A 21,721-nucleotide genomic window follows, 5' to 3' on the forward strand; every position below is an offset into this window, starting at 1 on the left:
GCTGGAGTCCAGATGTAAGTTAGCAACTGGAATTTTAACCATTGCATGCCTGACTTCGAAGCTCTTTGCATTACTGGCTTACTGATGGGTATAGTCCAAGCACTCCCCTCCCCACCAAGTCTGCCATCCTTCTCTTGTAGTCACAGCATGAAGTGGACAACAAAAGAGAGATAGATGTAGAGACAGATTTTATTAAGACAAATTACACATTTTACTATATTTTTCCTTTCTAAAACCCTCACCATCAAAGATTGATCCCACAGAATTTCTAATTCAAGAACACTCATTTCATAAAACATTTCAGAGATAGAAGGAGAGAAAATATTAGTGCTAGGCAATAGATTAAAAGGTGTCCCCTCCAGGGACCTGGGATGATCAGACATTCCTTCCTAAGTGGCATCCTAGTCACTTTCCTCCACTTCTCCACTCTCATTTTTCTTTCCACCCAACAATAGCATCCAAGTGTCAGCAGAGGGCCCAGAGATGGGCAGGTAAGTCAGAGGTTAAACCTCCTTCTGAGCCTTTACCCTCCTCTGTCCCAACCTCTTGTGCCTATCTGTTTAGGTTAATAACTGCCAGGCAGCCAGAGAGGAGAGCAGGAAGACACAAGTTTCTCTGTGGTTTCCTTTCCTTATTTCAGGACTCCCCTAGCCTTTACCCATCCTATCAGCACGCACACACACCACACACCACACACACACACACGTGCATTTTAATAATGTAATAATCACTCTATAAGTCTCAGTATCCAATTCCAAGCATCCTTTACCTTCATCCAAAACAACAGCAACCCATTATGGATCCAGTGAATACAGAAACCAGGCCAGTCCCTGGGGAAGGCAAGGCTTTTCTACAGCCCCCACTTGGAAGTCTCATTAGGGGCACTAGGGAGACATAAGAATCTCTGTGCTCTTTAAATAAAGGCCCTGCCAAGAGAGCTGGAGATTCCCCTACTATTTCCATGGCCCTGCTAAAGCCTCCAGGAGGGAGAGATCTGGGGGCCTCCGTAGCTGTCATCACACCTTCTCTTGGCACTAAGTTGGCAGTCAGCAAAGGAAGTAAATAGGAGGAGAAAATAGTTTTCCAGTGTTTTCTCTCCATTTTTATTTTCATCTTCACAGCAGAATTTTTTTTTCCACAAGGGGAATCTGAGAAGTACAATGCTTTGTTTGTTTTAACAAGGCCTGGGGAAATTCCACTGGCCTCAGTGGCTGATGATCTGGTCAGGGTTCGAGAGAGGACAACAGCTTCTTGGATATTCCTGTTGATAAGGCCTTCAGGGAATGGCTGGGTGAACAGCCAAGGGAGAAAGGGAAGGGGTGGTTTCTGTCATTGGATTGAACTGTAAAGGAGCTGCAGGGTGACAGATGTTGGCAGGAATTCCAGTGGAGTTTGTGTGTACAGTGACTCCCTAGCAGAGCTGACACCTTCACAGGCTAGGTGTACACCCTGGCAGAAGGAAAGGTTGCAACATCACCAAGGTGGCGCATTTGCCAGAGGTACATACCAAGGTATTTGTAAAGTTGAGGCTGCTGGTAAAGTTCCAAGAAGCCCTTTTTAAGACGGAGTAGAGGGAGGAGAAGCCAAGGGCAACCCCAGGCCATCTCACCACTACTCCGAGGAATGGTCCATGGAGACAACAGATTCAAGAGCACATATAATGCAAGTTCCTTGATTCATGCTCTCTATTGGCTGGGAACTTTGAGCTCTTCCTTGGAGGAGGGAGGGTGATCAGGTCAAGGAGGTAGGAACTTAGAGAACGCATTTGGTATGTTGCTGGTATGTAGAGAGGGAGTCATTCTATCCCTCTGGCTATCCCTTCCAGGCCAGCTTTTGCCATGCTTCCCTTCTTTCCCTCTACCCTGTTTCATGAGTAATCTGAAAGGCTTCGTATACTGGGTAGAGGGTGGGGAGGGAACTGCAGTCTGGGTGGGTAGTCACGTCTCTTACTATCCCAGAGCCCTGGTTATAGTTTCTAGAATTAATGAGCAACGTCACTGAGACCCGGGGCTCAAAGGAGCCAAGCAGTGATGACAGCGAGAAAGCATCAGTTCAGAAGGGGCACGTCTTTCCTCTCTGAGCCTCCTTTGTTCCCACCTGGTCCTGGTCCTCCCATAAAGGAGGGTCACACTGATAGGTCATCTGACCTTGCCTTGCTGCTGGCCTTACTAAGACGTCGCTTGTCGCTATGATAGCCATGGGGAAGGCGGTGACCTGGTGAGACTCCATTGGGCACCTCAGGCTTCTGGCCATAACAAACCGGGATGAAACCTTCCCCAGGAGTCTGCTCCTGACCTCGTACTTGCTCAGTGGCCAGGTTGTCTGTGTTTTGTTGGGAGGCCATATTATTGTTGAAAGGATTGAAGAATTTTCCTCCAGGGCCATTCTCCAGGCACTGGTTAAAGTCGGGGGGTGGTGTGCAGCTCTGGACTATGCCCACAGAGGGGCCAGACAGCTGGCACTTAGCCATGTGCTGCCGCGGTTTGACAAATCGCTGTCTGATCTTCTTCCAGCCCAGGTGGTAGAGTTCAGCCAGGCTAAGGAGGAGGGACAGTGCAGCCACAGCCAGCATAAAGACAATGAAGACATTCTTCTCTGTGGGCCGGGATACGTAACAGTTGACAGGGTGGGGACAGGGACTCCTGCGGCAGACGTGCAGGGTGGTCAGGAAGATTCCGTAGATGAAGTACTGGCCTACAATGAAGCCCACCTCCATGGTGGTGCGGATCAGGATACTGCACACATAGGTGTTGAGCAGAGTGCCCTGGAGGGCAATCCTTCCATTCCCTTCCTCCCAGCATGACAGTTCTGCCTTCTCTGCTACCGGGTACTCGTAAGAGCCAGAGCCCTGGACCTCTTTGGCCCTCTCGGCCTCCCGTAGCTTGCGCTTCTCCTGCATGCGCACAGTGTGCATGGCGTGGCCCATGTACACCAGAGAGGGCGTGGAGACGAAGATGATCTGCAGCACCCAGTAGCGAATGTGGGAGATGGGGAAAGCCTGGTCGTAGCAGACGTTCTGGCAGCCAGGCTGAATCGTATCACACCGGAAATCAGCCTGCTCATCTCCCCAGGAAGACTCAGCAGCTGTGCCCAGCACGAGCATACGGAATATGAAGAGGACGGTGAGCCAGACCTTGCCTACCACGGTCGAGTGCTTGTGTACTTCCTCCAGGAAATTTCCTAGGAAGCTCCAATCGCCCATCTTGGCACAGCCAGGGAATAGATGCCAAAACTTCTGCAAATGGGGGAGAGAGAAAGAGAGAAAAGGAGAAGGATGTTCTGTGAAGGTCTGGAATGTCTATCATGTTGTGGGATTCCACTGATCCATCCAATGGGTTCTTTAAGAAAATGCAACTCAGAAGTCAAAGCAACGAAAGAAAAGCTTGTTCTCCTTTCCCAGCAAAAATAAAAAGAAAGAGAAGATTCAAAGTAGCCATATTAGCAAAATTAGAGCATGGCTGCCACACTTCAACGGATCTAGAAATCGTGGTGTGTGTTACAATATGGATTCTGCTCTTGCCCCAGTAATTCTACTTCAGGAGATCTGGGATGGCCCCCAGGAATCTGGATTTACAACAAGCAGCCCAAGTAATTCTGATGCAGGCAGTGAGGGACCGCACCTGGAGAAACACGAGTATTAAAAAGAACACAGGACTGTGGTCTGCAAATGTGACTCTGGGCATTTACCTCACTGAGTCTGTTTCTTCATTTATCAAATGGGGATGGGAATAGCTGCACCAGAGAATTCTGAGGATTAAATGATATGAGGTGTGTGATATTCTGAAAATCATTCCACAACTGTTCCAAATGTTTAAATGGCTGTTGGATGGAAAAGGAATTTTTTTATGGCTCCAGAGGGCAGAACTAGGTGGAGGAGGAAAGAGTGAGGATGGGATTGGCAAATTTGGCCCCTCAGGAAGCACTCTGCGAAAATCAGAACCGTCCAGCATGGACCAGCTGTGTTGGGAGTTGGCAAACAAAAAGTGTGCTTTGGTCACACCAGCTAACGGTATCACAGATGAGTGCTCACTTCCCCTGGCTGGTAAGGCAATGTTAATCTCCCATGCCTCAGTGCAACACAGCCATTCCAGCCACACAGCTCAGCTCGCCCGGCTGCTAAGTTTCTGTGTCTCATTTAAATAAGGTTCCCACACACCGATCTGCCCACCCTTATGTCCAGTATAAATGTCCCAAAACTTTATGTCCCTTACAAAATCCTCCCTCATCTGGCCCTTGTCTGCTTTTCCAGCCTGTTCCTGCCTGTCCCCATGAGTTCCTTTTGTCCAGCCATGCCAAGTCTTCCCAAATGCCCTCCTTCTGTACCCCTACATGTCCTCTCACCCCTAGCTGAATCTCATTTACCTTTCAAAACTTAACCCAGTCATTGCCTCCTCCAGCCTTCCCTCCTCCCTCAAGCTGAGCCTCTTCAGCTCCTGTGATGGCCCCCGGGACACTTACTCGTCTCCCAGTGCTTGCCGCCTTCTGTTGTAATCCTCTGCCTGTCCGTGTTCTCCCAGTAGGGACTGTTTGAAAATGGAGACTGTCTTTTCTTCTGTATCACCAGAGCCTGGCCCAGAGTAGGTGTTTAATACATCTTAGTTGAGTGAAGGAAGGAGGGGCTGACAGGCACTGTTGTTTCCTACCCAATAGAAAACCAATTCCCTGTTTCTTGCCTGCCTCCCATTGGCAGGGTGAAAAAGCCAGGTATCACTTTCTCAATCTCCTCTGCAGTTAGTTCTGGTAGGTGAGGTATGGGGAGAATCTAAAGTAGAGGGAATGCTCCAGAAAAGGTTTTTCTACCCCCCCAGTAAATGGAGAGAGCCTCACTCACAGTGCTCCCATCCCCCTGTGAACAAAAGGGAACCTCACTCACAGTGCTCCCATCCCCTGGTGAACAGGAAGGAGACTACTTACAGTGCTCCCATCCCCCAGTGAATAGGAGTGAGCCTCGCTTACCCCCACCGCTTCCTGCCTGTGGACAGAGTTGTATGAACCAAGATGTCTAAAGCTGTCCAGAGAATCTCAGAAATGTCAACCAGTGCCCTGAGGCCTCTGAAGCAACTCTTGAGGTTTCCTACCTCCAGGATTCTTAGTTAGTGAATAATGAATGTTCTTACAGTTTAAGCCTCTAACCATTCCTAACCAACAGGATGACAAAGGTCTCGGAGGGAATGGAGCATAAATATTCCTTTCTTAAAATCATAAAACCTCAGATTTGGGTGGGACCTTAGAGGTTTGTCAAATTCAAACTTTGACCTTCATATCTTTGCTGCCAATGTGCTCCTGGTTTCTGTCTGAACATTCTTCATGCCTATGGGGAAAGATGGGGCCAGGGTGGTGCATTTCATAGTCCAGGTTTCCTCAGCTCTTGAGTTGATTGTTGCCTTGACAGGGACCAACCTCCTGGCCCTGTCTTCTCTCAGACCCCAAGTCCCCAACCTTGAGAGTATACAGAGTCCCTGGGAATGAGGGAGTTCCTGAGTGAGCGGAAAGCGTCTTATCTCTGCTCCTCTCTATATCAAAGACCCATCCAGGTCTTGAGGCCTTTCCTGTCATTTGTGATCAGACATCTGCCCCATTTCCTTAGGTGGTGAAGCGCCCCCTCTTTCAGCCTCCAAATGTGGAAAATTGTGGGCGTGTGCTCAAAAGGAAAATGGCTGATTAGATAAGAGTTTGAATTGTCTGTCCTCTCTTCTGGGCACATGTACAGTGTTCAGCACCTTCAGGGTCAGCCACACATGTGCAGTGACTGAACTATGGTAAGTGTCTGAGAAAAAGAGGGAGGGAGAGAAGGGGAGGAATAAAAAGAAAAGAAGAAAAGGGAAGGACAAGGGGGAGTTGGAAATGGAGAAAAAGACCATGTAAGGGTTAAGAAAAGACAGATGCAGGAGTTAGCTTACTGAGGTTTGACAAATTTCTATTACCATCTGCTGGGCTTAGATAAATGATTCAATCTGTGTTTCACTTTCCCCACCTGCAAAATGGACATACTATTAACTCATAGAGTGCTGTGAGATGATGTGTGCAAAGCACTTTACACAGTGTTCAGCAAATAAGAACTGAATAAAAGGTAGCCATTACTAGCAACGAGAGCAGTGGGGAAGGATGAGAGTAGAAGGAGGGAGAAAGAGAAGGTAGGAAGTAGAGAAAGGTGCATTACAAAGGAGAAAAGAAATGGGAGCAAGAGTAGAAGGGGAGGAAATGAGAAGAAAATGGAAATAGAAAGAAAAAAAAAAGAAACAAATGTCATATTCTTCCAGGATTTAGGGCAAGTTTTCCACACTCAGTCCCTGAAGACTTCTCCCTTGATCTTCTCACTCTGTCACTCATTCCTTGCAAGTCCCCAAGGAAGTATAAAAATAGTTCCAGGCAAAGAATGTGACCCTTTGGTCTAGTCTGCCAAGAGGCTTGACTGCTGACTCCTTCACTGCTGTCCAAGGAATTCCACCTGGAAGAGGTAAAGCACAGGTACAAGAAAGGAACACCTTGAAAAACCAGAAAGGCAGTATTAGGAAGGATATCTATCTTATTGGGAGGGAACAAGAGAAACTATCTGTGGAGGTATAGGGGTGAGGCAGACCTCCTGGGCCCAGGCAGAGGAAATACGGTGAAGGGTTTTTCATTATGACTTCCTGCTGACGCTCAGGCAAGGTCAGAGAAACTTAAAATTGCTACCATGTACCAGATGCTCAGTTTATAATGTGAAAGGTCTCTGGCTGTAGTTACTTTTCCAGCTACATTGGCTCCCTTTGGATACCTTATCTCAGCCAAAGAAATTTGTAGATTAGATACTCAGTGAGTTTACTGGGCGTATAGCACATAAAATACTTTGTAGATTATTATCTGCTTCTTGGCAGGAAGTGTGTTAGGAGGGGCAAAGGAAGCTGCCCATGCCATGAATAAATGCTATCAAACACAATGGCAATTTACCTCACTGCTTTAGCAGTTATCCTCACTGGCTTCCTACCACTTAGAAAGTCCAAACTGCTTAACTTGCCATGTGAAACCCTGTACAGTCTTATGCTATTGTTTTTCCACTTTTCCACTCACACACTCAATACTTACGCTACACAATTTCCCATGTACATATACACATCTCACCATTTCTCACTCATTTATCTTGGCTTCTTATGTTCCCTCTGCCTAGAATGTCCTTTTTTAAAATTCATTTAATAAGTTTATTGAGTGGCTACAGGGTGCCAGCCATCATTCTGGACAATGAGGATACAGCAGGAAGGAGGGGAAACAAACAAGGGATTCCCTGACTTCACTGAATGTAACTGCCTTTTTTTTTTTTTTTTTTTTTGAGGTGGAGTCTCACTCTGTTGCCCAGGCTGGAGTGCAGTGGCGGGATCTCGGCTCACTGCAAGCTCTGCCTCCCGGGTTCATGCCATTCTCCTGCCTCAGCCTCCCAAGTAGCCCCTTAATTAACAGCAGACATTAAATACATGATTTCAGTAAAACACAATGTGTGTTAACATAAAGGAAGTATAAGGTGTTATGGGAATGTGGGGCAGGAGCCTGAATCTGGTTTATGGGTTTTGGGGAAGTTCCTAGGGAATTGTGTTCTAAAGCCCTCTGCCACTGATACAAGTTCTGAAATCAGCAAGGCAAAAAGAGATGGTCCCTAGAGCCTGGAAGAGAACCATCCCAACTCTAAAGGTTCTTCACTCCGAAACCTTCAACATCCTCTTTCAAATTGTCCTATCCTGAGATAAAGCAAATTTTGGAGGGGCCACTAGGAAACTTGTTTGGCAATAGTAACATGGTGCTTAGATAAGAGGAAGAGGGCCAAAGGAAGGATTTGTGTATAGTGAGCATGAATCATTTTATGCTTTTATTTCATGTACTATGTGGCCAATGGCCAGAAATAAAGCTCAGGCACCTACATTCTGAATCCAGTGCTCCTTTTTTTTTTTTTTTTTCTAGACGAAGTCTCCCAGTTTCAAGCAATTCTCCCTGCCTTAGCTTCTAGAATAGCTGGGATTACAGGCATGTGCCACCACGCCCAGTTAGCTTTTGTATTTTTAGTAGAGAAGGGGTTTCACCACATTGGCCAGCCTGGTCTCAAATTCCTGACCTCAGTTGATCCTCCTGCCTTGGCCTCCCAAAGTGCTGGGATTACAGGCATGAGCCACCACGCCAGGCCCAGTGCTCCTTCTTGTGGTGACATTGTGGTCCCCCTACACGGCCAATGTTTTCCAAAGAAAATCATTTCAGAGCAACCCAGATTAATCATAAACTCAGCCAGAACCTCTTCCTCTGACTCTGCAAATCTACAACAAAATGGAGAAGTCTTCTAAAATTGACCTCAGCCCTCTTTGGTGTCCCCTGAACTCCAGAAGACTGAGCATCTGGTACATGGTAGCAATTTTAATTACCATTCAGCATGGAGGATACATTCTCACACTTGGTTATGTATTTCCTTAGACTTGTTTTCCAAACATTTGTCTATCAGCCAACCTGCAAATACTTTGCTGAGTCCCCTTTATGTGCCTACCACTGTTCTGAGTAATGAGAACAGTACCAAAGAGGTGCAAGGCCTGACACACACTGGGCACTCAATGATGTCTATTAAATTAGTAAAATCGACCAGGCGTGGTAGCTCATGCCTGTAATTCCAGCACTTTGGAAGGCCGAGGCGGGCAGATCATCTAAGGTCAGGAGTTTAAGACAGCCTGGCCAACATGGTGAAACCCCGTCTCTAATAAAATTCAAAAATCAGCCCAGTGTGGTCGTGGGCACCTGTAATCCCAGCTACTCAGGAGGCTGAGGCAGGAGAGTCGCTTGAATCCGGGTGGTGGAGGTTGCAATGAGCTGAGATCACGCCAGTGCACTCCAGCCTGGGCAACAGAGTGAGACTCCGTCTCAAAAAAAAAAAAAAAAAAAAAAACAAATTAATAAAATCAGGCATGATTCCTTCTGTCAAGTATTTAACAGCTTTTTCTCTCAAATGGATAGTATGCTTCTCAAAGTCAAAAGCCCTGTCTTCTACTTTGCATTCTTATTGCATTAGGTTCTCTCATTTGGTACACAATAAATGCTTTCTTAATGATTGAAGAAAATGTTTGGCTAGCAGTAAGATTGCAAAGAGGTCCTAAGGAGGCTCAAGTCTTTCTTCTTAAGGTCAGCAGTAAAAATAAAACCTCACAATAAATAAATTAAAATAAAAGCTTACATACTGTTCAAAATGTGCTTCTACATTCTCTTGTTGGTTCCAAGAGAGCAGGATCATATTTGTTCTGTTCAAGACCGAATACCTTCAGAATGTTATAGACATTCAATTTTTATTGTTGAATGAATGAATCCTCATAACCACTCTGTGGGGTGATTGCTAGTGCCTGTGTTTTGCAGAGGAGGAAACACATAAAAGTGATTCGTTCAAAGAAACAATTAATGGGGGAAGAATCAGGGCTTCATTCCAGAGTTTCTGTTCAAGTCTGGTGCATGCCAGAAAGTTTCATTCCATCTCTTCTTCAAGAGTGGAGCTCATCAATTCTTAGACCTTCGAGAGGACTTCCCAGTGGAGATAATTCTGGTGTAGGAGTTAGGGGTATGTGATGTTTGTAGGGGTGTGGAGTAGGTGGAGGAGTTGCAGAAGAGATGAGGAGATTTCAGACAAAGGCGAGACTGCATGAACAAATTCATTGAAATGAAAACCAGCATGGTTTTAGAGTACAATGAGCAGAGCATGGAAGGAGAGTCTGCAGAGCAGGCAGGAGCAGATTGTGGAGGGCTTCAGCCATGCCTAGGAGTTTGGAGTCATTCTCAACCCACATGACAGGCCATGCTTAGTCCATTATTTGCTCCTGAGGGCCTAATCTGAAGCCTCCAAATGGGGTTGGGGATGTAAAGGACTGCACAATTAGTAATGTCTATGCTTGTAACAGTCTTTTAGTAGTGGCTGCAGCATCAACTAGGTAGGCTGCAGATGACAGGTACCTCCCAGCACACTTGCTGTGACTGCACCCTCATCTCTCCTGCTTAAGAAGGTATATTGCTAGTGAGTGAGGTGCTACCATAGGGATGCCTCCAAAATTCTCTTCTTTCTATTGATTCCAGTTCTGTCCTGTGGAGCCACACATAATAGCCCTTCTAATATAGTATTTTACAATAATTTCTGTGTCCCCCAAGTCAGCAGCTGGGCCTTGGGCTGAACTGTAAAGCCTTGGAGGTCTCACACACCTGAGAATTGGTTGTTCTACAGGCCATGTATTCTCTCTCCCACTCAACCCTGAGCTCTTTGAAGACAAACTGCTTTTTTGTTCATCATTGTATTATCCTCCTGAAATTCCCTCCACCCCAAACCCCTTAGTGCTCAATACCACACCCTGCACAGTGTGGTATGTACTTTATAAAAACAACAGTGGATGAATTGATAGCATTTAGGTCTCTCAAAACACCTAATGCCAAATTGATCAAGGCAATTCTTTACCAGTTGCTGAAGAAAAGGATGAGAATGCACACAGAGGCCAAGCAACACGTTGGGGCCATGCTGCATGTCAGTGGAGGGGCCTCCCTGGGAAGCTGGCATAGGGACACCTGCCCAATGACGATGGTGACCAGAACACCAGGGAGATGGAAGCCACTGAGTGTTTCTTCTACCTGTGACAGAGCCGTTCTCTCAGCAGGACTGAATGTGTCTCAAGCAGAAATTCCACCACCGTGGACTACTCTCTCACTGCCTCCTCCCCTCATAGTACTGGGGAACTTATCCAAGCTTGTCAAAATTAGATGACAAGACCACTCCACAGAGTCTGAGTCTAATTCTGGATAACGACACATGTTCTGGACAGTATCTAACAGATCTCCGGTTCTCAATAAAGGTTGTTATTCATAGTAATAATAACAACCCCCTGGGCCCATGCTATAATTCCACTCGCCATTCAGTGGAATGTGGTGCAGGGCAGAGTTCACTTGTTTCCCAATTAAGAGAATTCTGTTGTGAAAGGACCCAAAGGGTTTCACTTAAAGGCTGCCTGAGAAATAGTATCATATCAGTGCAGTTTAGTTCAGAAAGTGCTTATCGAGCTCCTCTGCCATGTCAGACATCAAGGTAGCTTTATAAAGCAAAGCACCAAGCATAACCTTTATGTCAGAACTCTTTTGTACCTTATTCATTTGTGTACATGTTTTCTGATTTCCTCTCACCCCAGTAATTTCTCCTTAAAATGGATATGTAGGGAGAATTACATGAGAAAGTGGTCTTGATCCTCAGCTACTTCAGTAATCTTTGTTATCCTTTGATATTCCCAACTACGTCTTCTAGTTTATCCAGTTACGCACAAAAAAAAGAATTTGGATCTAGGTGATAATAATAATAATAGAAATAAAATAACACTCACTGACACCTTTCTATGTGCCAGACACTCTATAAGTGTCTTTCTATATCTGTTTTCATTTGATTCTCACAACAACCTGAGGAAGTGGGGACTATTCTTTTTTTTTTTCTTGAGACAGAGTCTCACTTTGTCACCCAGGCTGGAGTGCAGTGACACAATCACAGCTCACTGGAACCTTGACCTCCTGAACTCAGGTGATCCTCCTACCTCAGCCTCCCAAGTAGCCAGGACCACAGGCATGCACCACGACACCCAGCTAATTTTTTGTATTTTTTTTTTTTTTTTTAGAGATGGGGTTTTTGTCCTGTTGCCCAGGCTGGTCTCAAACTGTTGGGCTCAGGCGATCTACCCACTTCGGCCTCCCAAAGTGCTGGGATTACAGGCATGAGCCACCATGCCTGGCCTCTCATCTTTTGTTACAGGGCTCGGAGAGGGTAACTTGAGCAAGATCACACTGCTAGTAAGAGCTCCTAGCTCATCTGACAGCAGTGTCCCTGCCTTGACAACTATGCTAAACTCTATCTAAATCATTTAAAGTTCCTTCTTTGGAAAATCCTAACCAGTCAAAGGCTGGCCACTTTTATATAAGATGATTGAAGCGGGAATGTTTGTTGAGATCATTGTTCAGATAGGAAGTTGATTGTAAGTGACTGGTGCTAATTCTTACATTTAGGATTTTCATTTTTTTCCTGATTTACATTTGGGGTAACTACTTCAGCCTCAGGAGAAATGATCAGGCATATGATGTAACTGTAGCTACTGAGTCGGGCAGTGTGGGCACCTTCCTCAGAATTAGAAGTCCACTGAGGGCCAGCATCCCTGAACCTTGCTCACTGTAGAGGGGAAAGGAAGATAGAGATAAGAGAGGAGAAGAGATAAGCAAGATGAAGTACTCACTTCAGTCTTCCTCCTACTCCAGCCAGTGGCACCAATGGCAGATAATTAACTCCTTTTTAAATTTAATTATTTTATTCTGGCAAGAACAGATGGGTCCACTCAGAGACACCCTGCTGGCAGACAGTTGTTTCAAAGCCAAGGAAGTAGAAGGGAGTAAAGTGGAGAAAGAGATTCATGCTAGGATAAATAATTTTCTCAAACCGTTGGAAGAAAAAATACTTAGGAAAAGTGAATGAAAGGGAGTAGTAAATGGAGATATTAAATGACAACAAAATATTGGTAGGTCCTTATTAACTGCTCCAAGGGGGTTACTTAGTACCCATGCAATTAATTACTAATGAAAATTCTATTATAATACCCATATTTCTTTATTATTTTCCCCATTTGTCATAGATTTATAGTGCAGTAGAGCTGAACGGAATGTAGAGATCAATCAAACTCAACTCCTTATTTTTAAATAAGATGACAAGGGTCCAAGGAAGTTAAGTAATAGTGATAACAATACTAACTTGAGTATTTCCCATGTGTGAAGCCCTTTATAACTATACTTTCTAACCCTCCCATTAACCCTGCAAGGAAAGTAGTATTGCCCCATTTCACTGATGAAAAAACAGGCTCAGAGGCTAAGTACTTGTACTAAGTGCCACAACTGGCAAATGCTGCATAAAGGGTTTGAATCCAGCTAGCCTAACTCTAAAGCCCACATCCTCTCTATGTCTCTGACAAGAGAAAGAAAACCAAGGACTAGGACTGATAGATGATGATAAGCCCGTGCCGAGAACTCCAGTCTCTTAACGCTCAGAGTTATCATCATCTATCTTTCCCACTTTACCTTGCCTCAGAAGAGACCCAGGGTTTTTCCTTTTAGCTTCTGCCTTACTGGATGGCCATCTCTTACACATGCTGTTCCTAGAATTAATTATTACACTGGGGCCCTCAGCCCACAGTGGTCAGGATTCCCAGACTCTTCGGCCTCTGCCATCATTTGGCCAGAATTCACATATAGAAAGTTATTTCCTTTTTTAGCCAGCAAGTGTTCTTGGCTGCAGCAGTGTCTACTGCCCGGTTCTTGGCTGGCCAAACAGCAGGCTCTGGTGTTCCATTGATGTGAAATCATAACAAGAACAACAGAAACAGCAATTGTTAGGTGGAGGAACTTGCGGTCTCTAAGGACTAGTAGGGCTAGGACCTTGCTTGCATTACTCTCTAGTAGTGTAACCCTAGGCAAGTCACTTATCCTCCCAATTTCTAACTCATCTAACAAATGGGAATGTTTATTCATGGGGATAACGTAATGTGTGGACATGTGGAGTCACCTAGAACAGTATCTGGCATATAGGCACTCAATAATATTAGTTCCTTGTTTTCTTTTCTGACATTTCCAATAAAAACTCCTCTCAGACATGATTCAACTAGCCAACTTGATGCAGAATCTGATAGTGCTTCAGGGTGGTCAGTGACACAGCAAGGACCCTCATGTGGCACAGGTACAAGAGGGTAACTGTCAGAGATGGGAAAATTACAGACAATGGAAAGTATAGGAATTTGTCTATAAATTAGTTATCTCACAAGGCATCCAGACCTCCTGGGTCAAGGCTGGAGAATCAGGGAGGTGTAGGGCCCACTCAAATTAAGCCACTCTCATTCCTGTTTCAAGTCCAGCCTGCCTCCTAATGTGTCTTTAACTCAAGATTTTGGGCCTGGAGTTGGACTCCACATGGCTCCGTATTATAAAATGTATGCCTCATGGGGATGCCTCTCTTCTGAGAAGCCGCAGCACTTTTGAATCTGATCACCAAGCAGAAGGCACACTCACAGTGAGAGGTTTGAAGCAGGCTCAGTTCTACTTGGAAGAGAAAGAGGGGATTGTCTACTCCGTGATCTGAGGGTAAGGGACATCTTGATCCCTAGCCACCTCTGTCCTCTCCTGAGGTTCTGAATCATGGAGTTGCCAGGTTGGAGTAAGATTCTGGAAATCCCCTGTGAAAATGCAATGTTATCATTTCATGAAGAGAGGCTCTTTTCTGGTTCCAGCTGTTTCTTTGTGATCCTAGACAAGATATTTCCCCTCCCCGAGCCTCACTTTGCTCACATGTGAAACAAAAGTGTAGAGGCTCTTTCATCTCTAAGTTAGAACATCTGGGGAGTCTGTAACTTGCCCAGTTGTGATAGTATGGCAAGTTAGTGGCAAAGCCAAGAAGCAAGTCCAGAGTTTCTGACTTCCAGCTTAGAGGACAGCAGAAGGAGTCCTAGAAAAAAAAAATCTGTGGTCATAAAAAACCAGCAATACCTCCTTGGAATTATACGTCGTGGGAAGCCTTTCTATTTGATAGCCATTTAAAATACTTTATTTAATCCTCATAAAACCTTATGAGGAAGATATTCATTAGCATCTTTGGCAGATGAAGAAACTGAGTGTAAGAGACATTAAATAATTTTCCCAAGATCACACAGCTAAAATCCTAGCCAAACGTGACTCCAAATGCCAAGGTTCTTCCTTCGGCCCTACCCCGCAATTAGGTAAACTCTAAGGTCCCTCTGTGATTTTTTCAGTACCTCTCATTCTGCAACCTCCTGACTCTCAGTGGGCTGTTGAATACTAAATTTTACTTGCCCATTATTTGCTAATATATCAGAAACAATTTATGCTCAAAGTGCATCAAGCTGGCATCACCAGAAGCCAGCAGCTTCCAACAATAGGAAGGAAGTCAGGTTCCTTTCCAGGAACACTGAAGCTTTCCAGGAAAATGGTCATCTCTCCCCTTTGTCCAGCTCAACCCTTGAGCCCAGGTTGGTGCTTATGGGAGTTCGTTCACACAGAGAGCTACTGGAATCCCCAGTAAGTGAGTCCTTCCCTAGGACGGGGGCAGAGCTTTGGTCTTGGGTCTCCCCGTCCCTGAAGACGGCAGGTCATCCAGTTCCTGTCCTGACTGATCCACGTAGACAGGTCTCCTGTCCTAAGAGATGGGGTCAGCCAGTACCTGAGAGACCAGGTGGCACCGTGGCAGCACCCTCCACTGCCTGTGCCCCGCGAACAGCCAGTGTAGACGATGAAGAGCAGGTGGGCAGGTGGGAGTCAATACCAAAAATGGAATTGTAGAGACACTCAAGTGGAAGAATCAGGGAGACTCAGGGAGAGATGGAGGCTAGGAAAATACAGCCAGGGGGATGGAGGTTAGAAGAGCCCTCCGTATGAGTGAGCAGGGCAGGGTGCTCTCCCGACTCAATCAGCCCTGACTCACCATGTCGTCTCCTACGAGTCATGCCCTTCTCTAGTCCTTGTTCTCCTTATTTGCCAAAGAAGGAGGCTGGTAATGGAAGAGATCTCTTTCAGTTCTAATGTTCTCGGACCTTAGGCAGTACTAGGAGAGGGGACAGGAGTGAGGCAGTTAAGATATAAGAGCAGTGACCAGCTTCAGGAGCCCAGCAAGCACACCTCTGGGGTTCCAAGGCAGAGACAAAGCAGGGCAGCCTGATTCTGTGACTGCTGTGGCTCTGTGAACGTCACATGTGTGGGTGAGGGATGCTCAGAGAGTGTTGGGTTGGAAGCCACAGAATCCCCTCCTGGTACTCTCTGCTCTGCAGGCTGTGGTCATTGGGACTCCTCACTGGCAGGTGCTGAGTGAGGAAAAGGCTTGGAGGGACAGCCAGGGGAGCAGGCTCCAAACAGCTCTGCCGCCCCGGGCAACCTGGCAGGAAGGTGGAAAGTTCAGAGCTGTCCCTAGAGAGCAGTGAATCAAGGGCTGGGCTGGGCTTGGCTGTGACTCTGGGGACAGTGGGTGGAGGGGATGGAGGCTGCTTGGCCTGCTGATGTAAATGTCAGGTTAGAAGGCCTCTAAATACCAGCTGGTGTCCCCAGCCAGGAGCCACAGCACCAGGCAGTCAGAGGCGCTGCACCTCCACACACTCCCCTTAGTCTCTTCTCTCCTTCAATTTTGCTGGTTCCAGGTCTCCTGACTCCCTGTTTGGTGCTCTCTGCACTGCCCTGCCTCCTTCTGCAGCCAGCTGGACCTCTTTGTGCCAGAGCCTTTTTCCAGAAACAGCAGCCCCAGTGATTTGCTGGGAAGTGAGAACCAGGAATCCCTCTCTTATAATGGAATACTGCGAGGGAGAATAAAGAAAAAACTAAGCAGCAGAGCAAGATGAGAAATTCTTGTGTTGCGCCTCCCCTTTTCACTGGTTCTGAGTTGCCTTTGAGCCTATGGAATCACAGCCTTACACCCCGTTACTGCTGAATGGAACCAGAGGGAAACTTCTACTTCAAATTCCCCATTTTATAGATGAGGAAACCGAGGCCCAGCATGGGGATGTGTCTGCTACAAGGCCTCCCAGCCCCTGAGTTTGGGCTTTTTCACTGCATGCTCAGAAGAAAGGTCCAGGAAGAAACTAACAATCTTTCTGCCCCGTGGCCTCCTACTTCACGCCGCGAGTGGAAAGGAGACCTTCAGTGGGCGCTTTCCTGGGCTTCCTCGCTGGTTTCACATGCCTCTTTCCTCTGGCTGCAAGTGGCAGCCTGGATCTCTCACATGCGGCCACTGCACAGCCGGGACATGATACTCTGCAGGAAACTAAGCAGGGAATATTTTTAAACCATCCAACATGCCTTAGGGAGAAAAAAAAAAAGCAAAACACTCCCCTAGATGCTGCGAAAAGCATTTTGAAAAAGATTCCATGCCTAGCAGAAGCATCCTAAAACAGTGTTGGTTTTATTTTTAAAGGGCCAATTCCCTCTAAGAAAAGTTCTTGGGAATGGACTGGTGACCCACTTCTAAGATGCCCCCAGAGGACTGAACTCCACAAAAGTAGGCTGGAACCCCAAGGGCCCTCCACTCGCAATTCTTCAGCTCCCTCTAAATCGAGGAAGTAATTTATCTGCTGCTTCGCTAAACCTTCATTTTTAATATATCCAAACCTCACTATCACAGGAAATAGTGGGAGGGGTAAGGAATAAACTCACAGGTAGAAAGAAAGAGCTTTGTTTTTATCCAGCCCAGAATCCAAGTTCCCTTCTTCTGGCTACTTCATATCCACTTGTAGTTTTAGTTGTTCAAATTCAAGTCTACTCTTACCTGCTTCTTTTCCTCCTCCCTGGACTTTCCTTCCGTTGGCTTCTTCACACTCTGGCTGCTGCTTCTCCAACTGCCCACGCTTTTTGCTCTTGAGCCTGTCAGTTGTTCCTCTTCCACCCTCTTTTTAATCGTATCTGTCGCCTTCCCTCCTCCCACTTCTTCCTACTCTTTCTCTCTCCACCCCTTTTCCCCTCTGAATCCCTCCCTCCCCTCTCTCTCTTTTGTGCTCTTAGTATCTTTGCTCTGAAAGTCTTCTTCCCTTCACCTCCTTGTAGTCTCAGCTCACTGTGCTCCCCTTCCCTGGCCCCCAAGGAGGCACAGCCCCCTCCTCCCTGCAGCCCTCCCCCTGTCTGTCTGCCTGTTGTCCTTGTCCTCACAGCAGTCCTCCACATTGCCTCTCCCCCGGGCCGGGCCGCTGGTGCACCACCTCCCTAGGTCTCTTCCTGCCCGTCCCTCTGCTGCATCGCCTCAGACTTCCCAGGCCATGGCTTTCTCGGAGCATCAGCAGGAAAATCGGCACTGCCCAAGAGATCCCTCTTCCCATCCTTTTCCCGTCATCAGAAAAAAAGAGGGTGTTCACTCACATAACAAGCCTTTTTTGGGATTTCCACTATGCCCACACCAATGAACTGAGCATAAGCCAGCACGGGAAAACACGGTCTCACAAGTCACAACCATCCAGCACCCAGAATAGGCACCAGGACTAACCTGAAGGGAAAGAAATGCTAACCTCCCTGCTCCAAAAGTGTAGGGCATTCCTCACTCCCAGAATCATACTCTCTCCCCTTCTCCTCTAAAGAGAGGCAAGCACCTTCTATGCATCAGGCACTGGGCTAGAAACTTCCTGTATATATTGCCTATTTTTGTCTTAATCATTCTGTTTTCCAGTTCTATAAGGTAGACCTTTTCCGCATTTTACATTTGAGGAAACTGAGGTTCACAGAAATTAATAACATGATTATGGCGACCCAGTTTGTAAAGTAAGTGGTAGAATCAGGATTAGAAGTTTTCACCAATGCCAACATTTATCTTATTGCTCCTTCCATGAAAGCAAACAGGTCTCCCAGCTGGAATTGAACTGATGAAAGTAAGATTGGTAGCTTGATGGGCAAGCTACCAATGACTTTCTTCACAGAATTGGAAAAAACTAATTTAAAGTTCATACGGAACCAAAAAAGAGCCCGCATTGCCAAGTCAGTCCTAAGCCAAAAGAACAAAGCTGGAGGCATCACGCTACCTGACTTTAAACTATACTACAAGGCTACAGTAACCAAAACAGCATGGTACTGGTACCACAACAGAGACATAGATCAATGGAACAGAACAGAGCCCTCAGAAATGATGCTGCATAGCTACAACTATCTGATCTTTGACAAACCTGACAAAAACAAGAAATGGGGAAAGGATTCCCTATTTAATAAATGGTGCTGGGAAAACTGGCTAGCCATATGTAGAAAGCTGCAACTGGATCCCTTCCTTACACCTTATACAAAAATTAATTCAAGATGGATTAAAGACTTATATGTTAGACCTAAAACCATTAAAATCCTACAAGAAAACCTAGGCAATACCATTCAGGACATAGGCGTGGGAAAGGACTTCATGTCTAAAACACCAAAAGCAATGGCAACAAAAGCCAAAATCGACAAATGGGATCTCATTAAACTAAAGAGCTTCTGCACAGCAAAAGAAACTATCATCAGAATGAACAGGCAACCTACAGAATGGGAGAAAATTTTTGCAACCTACTCATCTGACAAAGGGCTAATATCCAGAATCTACAATGAACTCAAACAAATTTACAAGAAAAAAACAAACAACCCCATCAAAAAGTGGGCAGAGGACATGAACAGACACTTCTCAAAAGAAGACATTTATGCAGCCAGAAAACACATGAAGAAATGCTCATCATCACTGGCCATCAGAGAAATGCAAATCAAAACCACAGTGAGATACCATCTCACACCAGTTAGAATGGCCATCATTAAAAAATCAGGAAACAACAGGTGCTGGAGAGGATGTGGAGAAATAGGAACACTTTTACACTGTTGGTGGGACTGTAAACTAGTTCAACCATTGTGGAAGTCAGTGTGGCGATTCCTCAGGGATCTTGAACTAGAAATACCATTTGGCCTAGCCATCCCATTACTGGGTATATACCCAAAGGACTATAAATCATGCTGCTATAAAGACACATGCACACGTATGTTTATTGCGGCACTATTCACAATAGCAAAGAGTTGGAACCAACCCAAATGTCCAACAACGATAGACTGGATTAAGAAAATGTGGCACATATACACCATGGAATACTATGCAGCCATAAAAAATGATGAGTTCGTGTCCTTTGTAGGGACATGGATGAAACTGGAAAACATCATTCTCAGTAAACTATCGCAAGGACAAAAAACCAAACACCGCATGTTCTCTCTCATAGGTGGGAATTGAACAATGAGAACTCATGGACACAGGAAGGGAAACATCACACTCCGGGGACTGTTGTGGGGTGGGGGGAGGGGGGAGGGACAGCATTAGGAGATACACCTAATGCTAAATGACGACTTAATGGGTGCAGGAAATCAACATGGCACATGGATACATATGTAACAAACCTGCACATTGTGCACATGTACCCTAAAACCCTAAAGTATAATAAAAAAAAAAAAAACAAATCCCAGCGCCACCACCTAAAAAAAAAAAAAAAAAAAAAGAAAGTAAGATTGGCACTTGTTAGATCACATGCCACAGGTGACCAAATTCAGAAACTGTAGGGGTATCTCTTCCCTCAAACCCTCCCATTCTCCAACTTCTCCCCCAGACTCCTCAACTTAAACACTTAGCCGTGGACCCAGTTGGAATGAGGTAAGTGTCAACAACAGAGGTTACTATGAGTGCACTGAAATCAGAAAAAACAATGACTAAGAGCCCACGGATTTGGAGAGCTAAAGAAAACTTCAGTGATCATCTGGAACAGCCAGGGAAACTGAGGCCCAGAGAAAAGGCCACTTGTCAATGTCATATACAGTAGTATGTGGCAGAGGCAGGGCAGGAAGCCAGAATGGTCCCTTTGCTCCACATCATCACCTGAAACATGCCTTTTCCGCAAAGCACCGGTCACAAGCATTCCAAGATTCTGCAAAGATGTTTCCTTAATGGGCTATATTTTTCATGGGTGAATGAGCTTAGGATCAGCAAGAGGGAAAAGAGCAAGGGGCTGAATTTCCAGTTTCGAGGGAGGCAACAGCCCTGGTGAAAGCAAATGCAGGATTCTTGATTCCTTGGCCAGAGTTTATCCCACTTTTATGCAGCATCAGAGCAGATTCTGGGGCCAGCCTGACTGGGTTTGAATCCTGGCTCCGACACTTACTAGCTGTGTGACATTGGGCAAGTTAACCTCTATGCATCTCAGTTTCCTCCACTCTAAATTGGGAATATTATCTACTTCACAGGGCTGTCATGAGGACTAATGAGTATGTGAAAAGCACATAGAATGGTTGGGAACATGGAGGTACTGTAGATGTGGCTGCAAAATAATACAATACAATACAATACAATACAATACAATACAATACAATACAATACAATACAGTACAATACAGTACAATGCAATACAATACACAACCTCCTCCCTGCCTGTACTTGCCATGGCTGTACCAAAGTCCTGTGATGGAATTTAGCATATGAAACCAATAGCAAGCCCTGCTTCTCCAAAACAGAGATGAGTTTCACACTGTGACTTTGCCCCTACATCCCAGTCTCTCTACAAGAGCAGGGGATACCTAGGAACACCTTATTATCTTCATCCAGGAGGTAGCCAGTTAAAGAACCCATAAAGTCTCAGCTGGGAGATGGTCTGAAAGTGGGGAAGGTTTAGTGGAATGTACACTCCTAGATCACTGGGCTGCCAGAGGAGAGATGATCTCGGGCAGGCCTGGAGATGACAGGAGAATGCCGTTTTCCTCTGAATGTGCAGAAGGGAAGAGCTGCCCAGATACAGACACACTCACGACCCTGGAGGGAGAGCAGGGTATACAAGGTAAATTTTCCCTTCGTGCTTGGCTGACAGAGAACTAAAGCAGTGAAGAAACTGGATGGGTTGCTAGAGAAGTCAGGAAGTTTGCCTCAGGGCTGGGAGAAGGCTGAGGTCTCTGACTGTGATCATCCCAAGTCAACGAGGTCAAACAACTCTCCACCCGGGGACCGTTCATCATGGCATCCAAGACAGCTACGTTGCTTCAGCAAGGCCTTCACAAATGTGGTTTATTCTTCACCTGGCTCAGGCAATGACTAACAAAAGTTAAAAAAAAAAAAAAAAAGTCATCTGGGCTGTGGATGTGAGGTGATTCTCTAAAGGGGCTTAATCTGGCGATCACCACATAGCTAAGAAGGACCCGGTAAGCAGATATTCAATGC

At 45.8% G+C, this 21,721-nt stretch overlaps 1 protein-coding gene and 1 pseudogene across 3 annotated transcripts in view; both read right to left on the reverse strand.

Moving 5' to 3' along the window:
• The window catches only part of LOC100585076, a 1,278,821-nt pseudogene that overhangs the window by 664,054 nt on the left and 593,046 nt on the right, over positions 1-21,721 (reverse strand). The gene's annotated exons all lie outside the window — the stretch shown is intronic.
• On the reverse strand, positions 172-17,413 carry GJA5 (gap junction protein alpha 5). 2 transcript variants are annotated; one of them, XM_004089927.3, is made up of 2 exons: positions 17,309-17,413; positions 172-3,235 (listed from the first exon to the last, which is right to left on the reverse strand). In XM_004089927.3, the coding sequence occupies exon 2, from the start codon at positions 3,200-3,202 to the stop codon at positions 2,126-2,128; it is 1,077 nt and encodes a 358-aa protein (XP_004089975.1). In that variant the 5' UTR covers positions 3,203-3,235; positions 17,309-17,413; the 3' UTR covers positions 172-2,125. The 2 variants fall into 2 exon arrangements, with proteins under 2 accessions (XP_004089975.1, XP_003273268.1); XM_003273220.4 differs by lacking the exon at positions 17,309-17,413 and adding an exon at positions 4,459-4,556.

The sequence above is a fragment of the Nomascus leucogenys genome, chromosome 12, assembly GCF_006542625.1.
Source record: "Nomascus leucogenys isolate Asia chromosome 12, Asia_NLE_v1, whole genome shotgun sequence".
Classification (NCBI taxonomy): Eukaryota; Metazoa; Chordata; class Mammalia; order Primates; family Hylobatidae; genus Nomascus; species Nomascus leucogenys.

Excerpts from the sequence above, each read along its gene's own strand:
- GJA5 (XM_004089927.3), bottom strand. The coding sequence starts at position 3,202 with ATGGGCGATTGGAGCTTCCTAGGAAATTTCCTGGAGGAAGTACACAAG.